General features: G+C 40.2%; 1 protein-coding gene across 1 annotated transcript in view; it reads left to right on the top strand.

Moving 5' to 3' along the window:
* LOC124163477 (dynein regulatory complex protein 1) overlaps window positions 1-14,605 on the top strand; it is a 114,983-nt gene that overhangs the window by 25,002 nt on the left and 75,376 nt on the right. The window contains exons 5-6 of the mRNA XM_046540411.1: window positions 179-388; window positions 11,392-11,531. Coding sequence (XP_046396367.1) covers window positions 179-388; window positions 11,392-11,531 — 350 coding nt within the window. The remainder of the gene's footprint in view (window positions 1-178; window positions 389-11,391; window positions 11,532-14,605) is intronic.

The following is a 14,605-nucleotide window of genomic DNA, read 5'->3' as shown; positions in this document are numbered from 1 at the left end:
CTACATATAAGCAATGCCTACTTAAATGATAAAATCTTTTAGTCAGGGTTAAATTTGGTAACCATGGAATTTTTCATTGAAAATGTTTGCTTTAAAAATGGGATTTGACATTCCCAACTTAAAATTAATGTGGCATTCATTTCAATAATTTTGATGTAAAATTTATTAAATTTCAAAGATGGCCATCAATAAGGAACTAGAGGATCTAACACAAGAATGCAACCAACGCTGGATGGAACTTTACGTGAATCGCGAGGAAAGTGCCAATGAGCAACTGAAAGAACACTTTGAGCGTGTGTCCCAGCAACAGAAAAAAGTTTATGACAATCAGATTGCATATGCTGAGAAATATCGCCGTGTAAAAATAGCCCTGGAAACTGATATTCAGGTATTTATATATAATTGTGCTTATGTTCATGTATAGAGAACCATAGTAAAACCTCTATGCTATGAACCCCCTTACAGAGAAATTTTAAAGAAACCTCCCTATTTCAAAGTCATTGGCCCGGTCCCGGACCCGTCCAATGGACAATACATACATGCAAAAAATCTCCCGTAATTAACCTCTCTTCTAATGAAAACTCCTTACAATGAAGTCTTTGCTTGAGCCCAACACATAGTAAGTGCCCCTTTAGAACGAATTATTGAGAAAAAACTCGTAGTGTTTTGCATTTACAGGTTATTCTTTTCATAATAAGCAGGAAGTAGAAGCGAGTGGCACCACACCTTAACAGTTCTGCTCCAACCTTCGAAGGGTTCACATCCGAGATCAGGGCCGTCGCGTGGTGTGGCCGCGCCTGGGGCGAGATTCTGTCCAGCGCCCCCGGGCGACCGCACCACTACTTACACTCAAAACCAAACACAATGCGAGCGGCAGGTGTTTACAGGAATCTCAAATCACCAAATAACAACTAACATATTTGTTTTTAACATTTATTCACAATCCACGTACAGTATTGTTGAAAATATTAAAACCAAGATAATATACATATGTACCTACGAATGTTAAAGTTGAAAGGAAATAAACAGAGGCACTAAACACTGAACGGCTTTCGCCTGGCTATTGCATGAGCAAATTTTATGAGCACATCCTTAAAATCTATTTTTCTCGCCAGTTCGTTTTCAATAGATAAGATGGCTAGTGAATTTAGTCTTTCCTGTGACATTGTTGACCGTAAATACGTTTTTATAAGCTTTAGCTTGCTGAAGCTTCGCTCCGCACTGGCGACTGAAACTGGCGTGGTTAACAATACTCTTAAGGCAATCCAAAGATTCATAAACAAGTCTTTGCTGTCTGTTCTCTTGATTGTTCGTAAGACTTCGATGGGATGAACTTGAGGTTCTATCAGTTCCAAGACGGTGTGGATATGTTGCAGTTCACAAAAAAGTTCATTGCCATTAATGTCTGAAGCGCCGTCAGTATTTTTTAACGTAGATTCAAGATTCAAACAATTTTGTTTCAGCATGTCCTTTGCTGGGAGGTTAGCCACATTGTACAAGAAGCCCCACTGTACATTATGGTTTTCAATTGCAGTTGACCTACTTTTCACTGACGTGCTAACGGTGTCCACCAGTGGATAAAATACCTCCCTCATGAATGCCTCTGATGCAGATGCTTGCACTTCCTCTTCCTGATCATTTTCATTAAAAAATAATCGTTTCTTTTTTCGTATTCTTTTTTCTTGGAAGACTGGTTCGATTTCTAGCTCTTCTGCTATCTCTTTCGCTGTAATTACAGCGTCAACGAATCCACTTTCCCGAAAGATGTTTGCTCCTTATGGGTAATATCTGGAGTGCAGTCAAAAATTATTGAAAAATATTTGGCATTCTTTATTTTCGTAAGGATTGTCTCCTTTACAGAGTTACCTAACAGGTTAATAATTTCATTCTGATTTGATACACTTAATAAGTGAAACTTACTTTCATGGTTAGATATTCTATGTAAGTGTTCCATTAAAACAGCATCGAATTTCCCTAAAAGTAGAACTAGGCCGAGAAAGTTACCATTGTTTTTTGTAAACAATTTGGAAGAGGAGCCTCGGAACGCTATATAATTTTCTGCTAAAGACAAGGTGATTTCAACTAACCGCCGTAAAACCTCTTCAGAGCGTTGTGCTTCCGTGTTTATTTGATTGATTATTTCCTGGTTAATTGAAGTTCCCCCTTTAAGCCTTTTTTCAGCTGTACACCACTCGGCCATGCATTTGAAATGATCTGGTGACATTTCATGGGATTTCAACCTCTCTGTCATGTGTTTCCAATTATTGAAACCAATATTTTGTCCAAACTGTGATTTTGACGATGGATCAAAAATCCTACAGCAAAAGCAGTAAGCTGAATCATTTTTTTCGGAGTAAAGTAACCAGCGTTTCAATACTTTTTCGCAGTTTTCAGTGAAATGAAATCGGAAACTATTTGAAAAATGCCTGTTGTTTGAATTTTTTGGATACTGATGATGTTCATTTAAAAAATTAGCTTGGAAGTTCAAAATTAGGTTATCACGCTGTTCCTTTAAGATTAACTCAGGCCATATTCCTGGGTCGTACGATAAAGCCAAACTGTCACAATTTACGTTGGTGTCAGATTCAAACTCTAAAGTAAGATTTACCTGTTGGTTATCATCTCGTCCTACCTCAACACCTGTAGGAATGGTAGGTATTTCTTCGTCAGTCTCTTTAACACTGGTACTTGGAAAATCACAGACAGGAACGGGTTCCACCGCTGGGAGTGGAGATGAAGATGAAGTACCAAAAAAACTAGTTAGTTTTGGAACTTTAGACCGTAGAGCTTCACGTGCTAATTCACTTTCCTTATTTAATTTTCACCGTTGAGCTCCCGACAACTTTTTCGACATTTCGGTCACTGGTAACTAACTCATTAGAATAATACACGTAACACATCTGAGCGAAACTACCTCATCAATAAAACTATTGGAAACAATAAACAACGAATATGAAGGATTCAATAGCACGCCACTAACCGAATGACAGTGGAGTCGGCGTGGTTGGTGGATGCTCAAGCGATCATGCGCATTGGTAGGCCGGTAAGCCACGTGGGTTAGGAGAGGTAGTAGGGGGCAGGCGCTTCAAGGTCGCGCAAGCGTAAACTACTCCTCTACTCCCTCATTTCACAACTACGGCTACGGTTAGGGGGCGCACAACTGCAGTGATTGAGTAGGTGCATGGGGGCGCCCCTTTAGAAAACGTAAACGAAAAGCACGCATATTCAATTACTAAATTTTGAAAAGATAATGACTTAAGATAACGAATATTTTAGTTATTATTGCAGAATGTTAATTTTGTTATTGTAAAAACAACTTTTTAAAAATTCTGGTAGTAAAAATTTTTTTTTTCCCTGCCGCAAGATTCCAGTTTATTCTGCCGCAAAATTCCAGTTTTCCCTGCCGTAGCGGCACCCCCCTGGCCGCGGCGCCCGGGGCGACCGCCCCGGTCGCCCCACCCACGCGACGGCCCTGTCCGAGATGCACAGAGCAGAGGAGGGTGTGGAGGAAACTTGATGCTCTGGCTTGGTGAAGGACGTAGTTAACTCTAATGCTTCCCTTTGAAAGGAGGTTTCTCTTTTCTTCCACTCTTCTGAGCACTTCCTCGTTACTTACATGGTCAATCCATTTTATCTTCATCATTCTTCGGTAGCACCACATTTCGAATGCTTCCACTCTTAACTTCTCTGCTGCTGTCAACGTCCAAGCCTCGCTTCCATAGAGAAACATACTCCATACAGTGGAACCTCGTTAAAGCGAGTACGGGCTACAGCGACACCCCCGCTATTACGAGAGATAGCCGATGCACCGTCAATTGACCCTATAATAAGCGTGTTAAAAAATTCGTTTTTACGAGACCCTTTCGGTGTTGGCTCTCGCCATAGCGAGGGTTTCACCGCCGGAAGACTTTCATCAAGACTCCTTAACCTCTGTAATTGCTAGCGATCTGTTAGAAATGAAGTTAACGGAGTGCTCAGTCTCAAATTTATGTGGTAAACTGTCGTTCGATAAATATAATGATTGACGAAACAATGCTTTGCATGATTTTTATTCAGTGCGGCGCTTATAAATTGTTTGAATAGTTAGTCGTTATTTGAGTAAGGAAATTTAGTGATGCAAAAAAACATCGCCTTTCGTCTGGATTTATGCTTACGTTTATCGGATAGATGTTTATCTGTCGCCGCACCACTCCTGTTCCTGTATATCTGTTTGCAACAGGTATATTGGCTATTATTTGCTCCACCTCCGGTAAAGCGACAATTCACTATAGCGAGTGTTTATTAGTGCACCGTGGGGTGTCGTTATATCGAGGTTGCACTGTATGTAGCATCTGATGAATTGTTTCCTTACTTCTATGCTGGTATTTTCAGCTGTAAGAAGATTCTTCTTTTTGTAGAAAGCCTTCTTTGCCTGTGCTATTCTACTTTGTATTTCTTTCTTGCTCCGTCCATCGCTGGTAATTCGGCTTCCCAGGTAAGAAAACTGGTTCACCTCTTCAAGTTTATGCTTTCCTAGGTTGATGTTTGTTTTAGCCTCCTCTCTTTTGCTGCAAACTAATATCTTAGTTTTCTTTTTGTTGATTTTTGGCTGATATCTGGCCATTGTCCTTTCCATCTTTGTCAGCGTCTTCTTTAAATCCTTCTCTGCCTCGGCTATGACTGCTATGTCGTCAGCAAATCGCAGCATGCTAATTTTTTCTCCATGGATATTGACACCCGAAGCTTTCTCCTTGATTTCATTGATGGCTTTCTCTATGTAAACATTAAAAATTAAGGGGGAAAGGGCACAACCTTGTCTCACCCCTTTTCTTATTCTTGCTTCTGCACCGTTTGGTCCACATTTGATCACAGCTACTTGGTTTTTATACAAACTATGAATAATTCTACGATCATTGTAGATTACGCCTATCAGAATTCTAAGCAGAATTCTGATAGGCGTAATTCAGAATTCTAAGCATTGAATTCCATTCCACGTTATCAAATGCCTTCTCTAAATCGACACATGCTATGAAAGTCGGTTTGTTTTTCTCCAATCTCTCTCTCTTCTCTATGAGCATCCTAAGTGCCAAAATTGCTTCCCTTGTGCCCCTGCTTTTCCAAAATCCGAATTGGTCCTCATCCAGGAATTCTTCCACTCTTCGTTCTAGTCTCCTGTAAATGATTCTTGTCAGAATCTTCGACACATGTGTCGTCAGGCTTATGGTCCTAAATTCTTCGCACTTCTCAGCTCTCTTCTTTTTGGGTATGGGAATGATGATGTTCTTCTCGAAGTCACTAGGTCAATCTCCTGTTGAGTACATATCGCAGATAGTTTTATACAGTTAAGTTAAGACCTTTTCTCCTGCATTTTTTGTTAACTCTGCTGGAATGTCATCTATTCCTGGGGCCTTATTCTTTCGCAGGTCTCTTATTGCAGTGTCAAATTCCGATCTTAAGATGCTTGCTCCAATGTCATCCTTTTCAACTTCACTTTCCTCTTTGATAACTTTTGAGCTAAGTTTGCTCCCGTTGTATAATTTCTCCAGGTATTCCTTCCATCTCTCGGCTTTGTCTTCGTTTTCAATTAGAATGTTTCCATTCTTGTCCCTTATGGTATTACATTTTGTGTTTCATTCCTTGAAATGGTTCCTCACTATTCTATAGGCCGCTTCCACTTTCCCTTATACGAGGTTATTTTGTACGTCCTCACATATGTTCCTCATCCACGCTTCTCTGACTTTCCTCGCTTTGCAGCAAATCTCGTTCTTTATTCTCTTGTAGTCTGTCCTTCCTCAGTATTCGTATTTTTATACTTTCTCCTTTCTTCAATGAGGTCTAGGACTTCGTCCGTGATCCATGGCTTTTTCTTAACACATTTTCTTCTCCCTAGAACTTCTTTAGCGGCCTCCTGAAACCCACTTTTTATGTCAGTCCAGTTATTCTCAACTGATTTTTCAGACTGATCTAATCCTATCTTGCGCTCCATTACTTCTTGAAAGGCCTGTTGATTTTTTGGCTCCTTTAGTTTCTCCAATTGCCAGGCGTTCTTTGCTGATTTCTTCAATTTCTTGAATTTCAGATGGCATTTCATCATCACTAGATTATGATCACTGTCGATATCTGCCCCCAGGTAGCTTTTACAGTCCTTTATCTGGTTCCTAAACCTCTGCTTCACTAAAATATAGTCTAGTTGAAATCGTCTTTTGTCTCCTGGCATTTTCCATGTGTATCTTCTTCGCATGTGATTCTTAAATAGTGTGTTGGCAACCACTAATTTGTATTCTGTGCAGAATTCCAGGAGCCTTTCTCCTCTTTCATTTCTATTTCCTAATCCATATTTTCCGGTTATTCTTCCATCCTGACCTTCGCCGACGACAGCGTTCCTATCACCTAAAACAATAAGGTTTCTTCACCCCTTACCTGTTTGATTACTTCCTAGATATCATCGTAGACGTCTTCAACTTCTTCATCCTCGTAGTCAGTCGTAGGCATGTATGCCTGTACCACTACGGTATCTATCGGCTTAGTCTCTATCTTTACCATAACTATCCTTTCATTGTACTGTAGGAAGCTTGTCACACGCATTCCGACGCTCTTTCTGAGCATTATCCCAACCCCAGCATTACCGTTCAGGGATCCTGTGTGTATAATCCTATAGCTTCCACTCCAAAAGTCTCCCTCCTCAGGCCATTTCATTTCGCTGATTCCTAGCACGTCGATATTCAATCTTTCCAATTCCACTTTAAGGTTTTCTAGCTTACCTCAAGTCCTGAGTGATCTCACGTTCCATGTACCTATCCTCATAACTTTATCACAATTGACCGATGTACCCTCTCGGGTAGTCCCCGCCCGGAGATCCGAATGGGGGACTAGTTTACAGTCCGGCCGCCGAGAGTTGTCCGATGACAGCTAGAAGGGGTAGGGGGCAATGTTGCCAGGTCAGAAAGGGAAACGCCCACCTCACATGTAAACAAAAGGGTTCCGTGAAGAAAGGAGCCGGAAGGGACGACCGGCGAGAACGGTCAACGAAAGAGTCGCGGTCAGCATTACCTTTTTATCCTTTTCTTTCCTACTACTCTGCCCTCACTGAGAAAAATAGCGATCGCGCAAATATCACGAATTTCCCTCCAACGAACTGGTAATTGAAGTAATTATAGAAAAATGCTGCTAATTTAAATGCCGGGGTGTAAATGATAACTCTAGGAAAAAAAACAATCATAGAAAAGACTCCAGTGAACCAAATGCAGTTTCTGATTTGACATTAAATAAAGCAAGTAATTTTCCTTCTATTCGTTTTATCCTATGCTTTTAAAACGCAACATAATTGAGAGTAATCCCTTCCTTCGAGAAACAAAAACTTTCTTAGGAATTTTTCTTTGGTTTACTTACTGCGGCGCCAGCAACAGACACATCACACTTGAAGCCCTTCTCAAACCTGATGACGGTTGCTGCAACGCCGGCGAAACTGTCGTCACGAAGATTAATCAACGCGAAGGACAACCCAGAAACGTAGCTGCGCCTACTACTCATCACTCTAAAGGATATACGCCTTCGAGTTCTGTTGGTCTGGACTCACGCACATATCTGGAGTGGGAAGTCATTCATAAAGTGTTTATGTGGATGAAAAAAAATATATGCATAGAGAAATTTAGTATTGAAATGAAAAATCTATACCTTTTCGTGGGGAAGATATATCTAAGTCCTCTGAAGAGCGGGATTCATCAGACGTGTTCTCGGAGCTGCTGTCACTACCCCCGTTAAGACTGATGATTAGTTGCTCCACGTTGGTTTCCACAACACATTCGGTCGTGATCGCCTCTTCAATCACTCGAGAAATATTGAGGACCACTTTTTTCCACTTCGATTCATTCACCTCAGAAATAGCCTCTTGAGTCAATGTCATCACATCTTGAATTTTAAAAGTTTTATTCCGTTCCGCAACGTAACTTTTCACCTGAGCCCAAATTAACTCTATGGCGTTGTAATGACAATGATAGGGGGGGATTCTCAGCACTTTGTGTCCGCTTTCTTTCGCTATTTCGTCAATTTCATATACAGGGAAACGAGGCTGGTAATACTTGCATAATTGTAATAGTTCCATTTTATTCAGTCCTTCAACTACCTGGTTAGCACTTTGCTTTTGCAGCCACTCTATGATGTCCTTCTTTAGCCACTTCCCTGTGGGTGATTTATTTATCCTTATGCTGTGGTAAGGGGCGTTGTCCATCACAATGCAACTTCCCGGTTTTATGTTCGGCAACAGCTGGTTGACGAACCAATTTCTGAAGGTCTCGTTTGTCATCTCACTATGATAATCCCCAGAGTTTTTACTCGACTTAAATAGATGAGTGGCGTTCGGCACAAAACCTTCAGATGTCCCCGCGTGCAGAAGAATTAATCTGGAGCCCTTACCAACAGGAGCTGGCATCGTTCCCTTCGCAGTTTCATCCGTCCAAATCACAGTCTTCGAATGTCCTGCATTCACCCACGTCTCGTCCAGCCACACGACGGAATTCAAATCCACTTTGCTTATTTCTCTTAAGAACTTCCCCCTCCAAGCAACAATGTCTCCTTTTTCCATTAAAATTTTCCTATTGCCGGAAAACTTTTTCCACTTGAAGCCAATTTTTCTCAGGACGGTTCGAAGGCTTGTCCGTCCACCATCAAACAGATCTGCTTCTTTCAAGGATATCAACAGTTTCCGAACAGTTGGATATTCCCTTCTCTCGTAGTAACCGTGGATATGCCTGCGGACTGCTTCCTCGTCGAAATTGTTAATACTTGTCTTCTGACTTCGCCTGCGTCTTTTCTTTCCGGGTGTTCTTAAAACAGGAGGTTCTATGTTTTCACTATTACGGTCACCATGTTTTTCTTTCAGGATCCTCGAAACTGATTTGGAACTGATTCCGCATGCTTCAGCTGTTCTATCCATCACTCTTGCTAATGGAATTAGGGGACTGCCATGGAATTTTTCCTTTTCAAAGTATTCATAAATACTCGCGATTAATTCCCGTGTTTGGGAATTCATTGTCACACCATGACCACGTTTCTTCCCGCTCATGATGACAGCAGATGAAATCAATCAGAAATACTACGTTAAACAAACAAACTCGAAGCCTTCTTTAACCAATTTAATGAAATACTTCCGTTGAAAGCGTTGAGAAGTTTTCGTGAAAAGCGTTGGGAAAAGCACAAGTAACTATTCAGAACACCACCACACACAGCAACACCACCACAGCAACACCTACAGCACAGTGAACTAAGAACGCACGCAAGAGCAAAGAGACTATCTATGGAAAGTTTTGTTTTGGTGATTCAGGCTTGTTTCGGTGATTCATTAGCATGTGACAACGTTGCATGACTAGGCGAGGGTGTGAGGTGCGTTTGGGGGACAGCGATTGGCTGCAAACCGTTTTGGCGAAGGGTTCCCCACCCCTTCTTCTGAGCTGTCATCGGACAACTCTCGGCGGCCGGACTGTACCTCCGGAATTTTTTACCTGAGGGAATTCCATCATGTCAGATAATTTAAAGTTGGACTAGGTGCAACTCCTCGGGATAATAATGTGGTGGTTTCCCCTTGCCTTCCACATCGCAGTACTACAGCCGTTAAAGCAAATGTTACCACGCCTGAAGTGCAATGAGTGTTGCTGTACTGACCACCGTGGTCTCCACCTTCACTCATATGAAGAAGAGCTGCTGCCCTCTCCTCCGGGTGATGTGAGGCATAATTGTTGGCGGCCTCTGATCGCCAAGTCACGGTATCTTCACAGGTTTAATGTATCATTCATATGGCCTATCTCACCCAGGGATAGACCCATACCACCTCGGATTACCGCCGCTTTTTGTCCACGACTGCTTATTCGACGAGAGAACTCGCTTATCTTGCAGCTAACCTCTATATCTAGAGGTTGACCCACCATCCGCAACCCAGTGGATGCACTCGGTGGCTTAAAGCTCAGCCGCGAGCTTTATTTTCTTATCTTATAAAAATTGTATGTAGAGAGAGTCCACATGCTAGTATTCCTGGATAAAAATCTCCATTGAGGTTTTTCAATTTTTGGTGGCCCAAAAAGTTTGTTTTGATTGTTCAGAACCTTTTAATTAGAGATGTGCGAATAGTATCCAGGTCTCGAATAATTATGCTAAAGGTACGACCTCGAATATCTCGAATACATACTTGGAATTTCTCGCCGTACACTGTCGCACGCACGTTGTTGGTAGTTGACTCAGAAAAATGTAGAGAACTCTAGTCGTTTAGTGCATGCATCGCCGTTTTAGGCAAGTTGACGAACTACATCAAATTCGGGATTTAGAGCAGTGAAAAGAGTTTGACGTGGGGAACCGAAAATGATCATGATCGGGTGAAAAAATCCGAAAATCTCTTAGAGAGAACCTCAGTGCTGCGGGATAGTACCTACGTAGCACAATTCCCAAAATCCGCTACCCCCTCCATCCATCAGCCCTCGGCCCCTCCTCCGATGCTTTCCTCCTCTCCCAAATCAAACAAAAGGCTCCAGCTCACGCAGGGTTCGTATTACGAAGACCATGAATGAAAAGCTTCAAAATAAAATATCAAGTTACAGGAGAACAATAGAATTGTGTTTCACCCTTCCTTCTTTCTCCCCCACTCCCCACTGACCTTTTTCTGCCTACCTGCTTCGAAGTTCCCCTTTTTCTGGAGGTCAACTGCTGCATGAGTCATCTATTAGCCCAAAAGTTGTCTAACAATGACTGTTGGCAATTGATGTTACACCTGTATTGGATTGAAATATTAGTAATGTGTGCATAATTTAAAAAAGAATAAGACCAAACACGACGTATTTCTGACTTTATTTAAGCATTTTACGCAAGGAAATAAATGTCCAAATACGACGGAGACTTAGCATTCTGGCGAAACTCGATATCCTTCTAGCTATTTTTGAACAACAGATGCATGCCGTTGGTGCGAAGTGGAGGGCCAAAACAGAAAAATAGTTTTGCTCATAGATTAGCGCTCTGCACATCCAGTTGATTTGAAATTAATATTTTTCCAGCTAATTGCAGCAGCCTCTAGATGTAGGTATTATTCATGCTTTTAAGACCAATTATCGAAGAATTCTGTCACTTAAAAGATGACTGTCTGTGAGATGACTTGTTACTTCTTAAACAACAGCATTAAAATGCAATAAAGTCATTTAACTTTGGGATCTGATTTTGCTTTTATTTCATGAAATTTAGGATTTATGTCAATTTACACTTTCCGACGATTTACACTTTTTTCCATCATCCCCATCAAAAGTGTAAAAGAGAGGTTTCAACGTACATCTAAGGAAGAGTAATTACTTTTAAATGTGCAATAGTTGAAAATTGAGTGTGTCATGACATATCCTCCTTGTAGTCTCACTCATAGGTATGTCTTAAAATTTATTTCAGCTCCTTCAACAAGAAGTGCAACAAATCAAGGCTGTGTGCTTGATGAACAGTGAAAAATTGGACTATAACTATCAAGTTCTAAAGAAAAGGGATGAGGAGAGCACTATTTTGAAATCCCAACAGAAACGGAAAATTACAAAGTAAGGCTTCGAGGTTGCCTAACTTATTACATATTTTTTCGTGTTTATATCAGCAGATGTTAGTTTATTTAAATACTATAATTGGAATGTGTCTTTGTAATATGCTAAATCTAATACCCAAGCAGAAATCATAATCCCAATAACATTCAGACAACATTTTCAACGTTAACACATAACATCTGAGCAATAATAATAATAATAATTTATTTGTCCAGCGATTGGCACAGTACAAATGTAAGACACGTCATGTAAAGGTCATAAATACAAAAAAACATCAATTATTTGGAAAGAAATTCATTAACATGATGGAATAAATTTTCTATTAAAAATACTTATAGTTTGCATTTAAATAGAGGCAATTCTTTCATACCTTTAACTTCCTAACTAGGGAGTTTGTTATAGAGTAAGAGACCCATTTGTTGTGGGGCATGTCCAAAATTTTTTGTCCTGACGAAGATGAAGATGATGAAGACTTTTGGAACTCCTCGTATCATAATTATGATAACTATTATTTGAGGCATAGTTACATATATTTTTCTAAACACAAATGATAGCAGCAAGTATATAAATGCAAGGGAGAGGAAGGATACTGAGTTTTTTAAAGAGTGGTTGACATGGAGTGCTTAGAGATGCATTGCACATCAGCCGCAAAGCCCTCTTTTGAATTTTAAATATTACATGAGCATTGGGCTGAGGGCCCCAGAAAGGAATGCCGTAAATTACTTGGGAGTAAAACTCACCATAATAAATTGATATCCATATTAATCCAACTTACATTGTCAAATTTCCAAAGGACCTGCCGAACAACAATGCAACAATGTCTAACAGTGGACGTGCTTGGAGGTCCACATAACAACATGTCTTAGATATCTTAACAACATCTAATGAGTTGATAATAGGTGTGCTTATTATGTTTTTGGTTATCCCCTGCCAGATGAACAAATCATTTGTGCTCTGCAATTCTATACTGAACGTATAGGTACAGGGAAACCTTGCCTTAACGAACTCCCGCTAAAGGAAAACCTCCAACGAATGAACAAATGTTATTGGTCCTACCAATTGCCTATTTAAATGCAGTGGTGAGAAATCCCGATGAATGAACACGTCTTTTACGAAAACTTCTGATCAATGAAATGAAATTTTGGCACGATCGAGTGAAATTCACCTCTCAGCAACAAATTTTTCCGGGTAAATTTTTGTTTTCATAAGAATAGTTTAATATTCACAGCATTGGAGGGTCAATGAGAGACTTCCACTGTATAAGCCAATCAGAATTTTTGTTATTAACATTAACCATAACCTTCACTATGGTGTGTTTCGGACTTAGGGCATTGACTCGCGACAAATTGCAAAAAATGTTAATGCTGACTTTCGTAAAATAACTTGATGGCCCAATATTTACGCTCTCAATAAATAAAATAGGGAGCTATGTACTATTATTGCATTCTTTTGACGGCTGTTTAGGATACTCTACAGAATTGCAACGCATCAATTCCAAGAAGCATTTTTTCACTCACCGCCCTCTTGGGTAACTTCTTTAAATTACGGAAAATACAATGTACGCGTTCGAAGATGAAAGCCAACATTTGCCTCTCCTAATTATCTTGAATATGACTCAGCAATAACTCTTCTTCAATTCTCATAGTTCATCACGATATCCTCTCAAAACTATGAGAAATTTTTGCATTGCGGCATTCTTGGATAAATTCTCGAAAATAAAAAAAATTCGCACTTAAGTGAAAGTCAACATTTACCCATTGTTTTAGACGTTACATATTTCAATTGTGTGCTTTATTCTCGAGGTTAGTCTCTGTCACACGATTACATCACCCTAGGGGCACGAGACAAGCAAGCTAAGAGACGTAGCATTGACGAAAGCATTGATACAAAATTTTGGATTCAGATTCAATTCGACGAATTTCAATCCAGAGTATAATGTGATGGTCATCTGTGGATATTTGGATCCAAGGTATCTGATCCGACCATCCCTAGTAAGCATCATAAGGTTAAGACTACAAGTGAATGCATACGTATCTCCGTGTGCCATACAAATAATGTAAATTTAGCTGAAAAAATGCCGCATAAATTTTTAGTATTGAAAGAGGAAATTTTGATAACTGTCGTAAGTCCAGGCATACGTCTGCAACACTGCGCAATAGGATAAAGAAATGCCAAAAAAATTTTTTCTTTAGCTTCAATTCTCAAAATAGGGGTGCATCTCATTCGTCTAAACTGGGATTACTACAACCAATTAATTTGTTTATTATGAATACACTAATTGTGGGTAATGAATTGCAATCAATGCCTTTCGTTTTCTTTGATGAAGGAAACTACCCTATTGAAATACCTTGAGCTGGCTGGGATTTGCAGCAAATGCATGGTTGCCTATCCCTTCCAAAACTGTGGGGTAAATTGGTGTGAGGTCGTGATTCACCAATAACTGATTACCTAATATCTGTGCTGGGTCTCTCTCCACCCTCATTTCTCTCTGCTGTCTCATTCCTGAGTGGTGCTAAGGATGCCTCTCAATTTCCTCTCCAAATATTATGCCCACCCCTGATAAATATGTACTGTATGTATATATAAGGCATGATATTTTTCTGCAGGTTATAATCTAATCATCATCATTATTCAACAATGCTTAGATTGGTTTGACGCAGCTCTCTATTTCTCTCTCCTATCCGCTAATCTCTTCATAGCTACATATTTACAGTGGAACCTCGTTAAAGCGAGTACGGGCTATAGCGACACCCCCGCTATTATGAGAGATAGCCGATGCACCGTCAATTGACCCTATAATAAGCGGGTTAAAAAATTCGTTTTTACGAGTCCCTTTCGGCGTTGGCTCTCGCCATAGCGAGGGTTTCACCGCCGGAAGACTTTCATCAAGACTCCTTAATCTCTGTAACTGCTAGCAATCTGTTAGAAATGAAGTTAATGGAGTGCTCAGTCTCAAATTTATGTGGTAAACTCTCGTTCGATAAATATAATGATTGACGAAACAATGCTTTAAATGATTTTTATTCAGTGCGGCGCTTATAAATTGTTTGAATAGTTAGTCGTTATTTGAGTAA

Source organism: Ischnura elegans, chromosome 8 (genome assembly GCF_921293095.1).
Source record: "Ischnura elegans chromosome 8, ioIscEleg1.1, whole genome shotgun sequence".
NCBI classification, from domain to species: domain Eukaryota; kingdom Metazoa; phylum Arthropoda; class Insecta; order Odonata; family Coenagrionidae; genus Ischnura; species Ischnura elegans.
The sequence above is the reverse complement of the archived record's forward strand: the minus strand, read 5'-3'. Positions and strand labels throughout refer to the sequence as shown.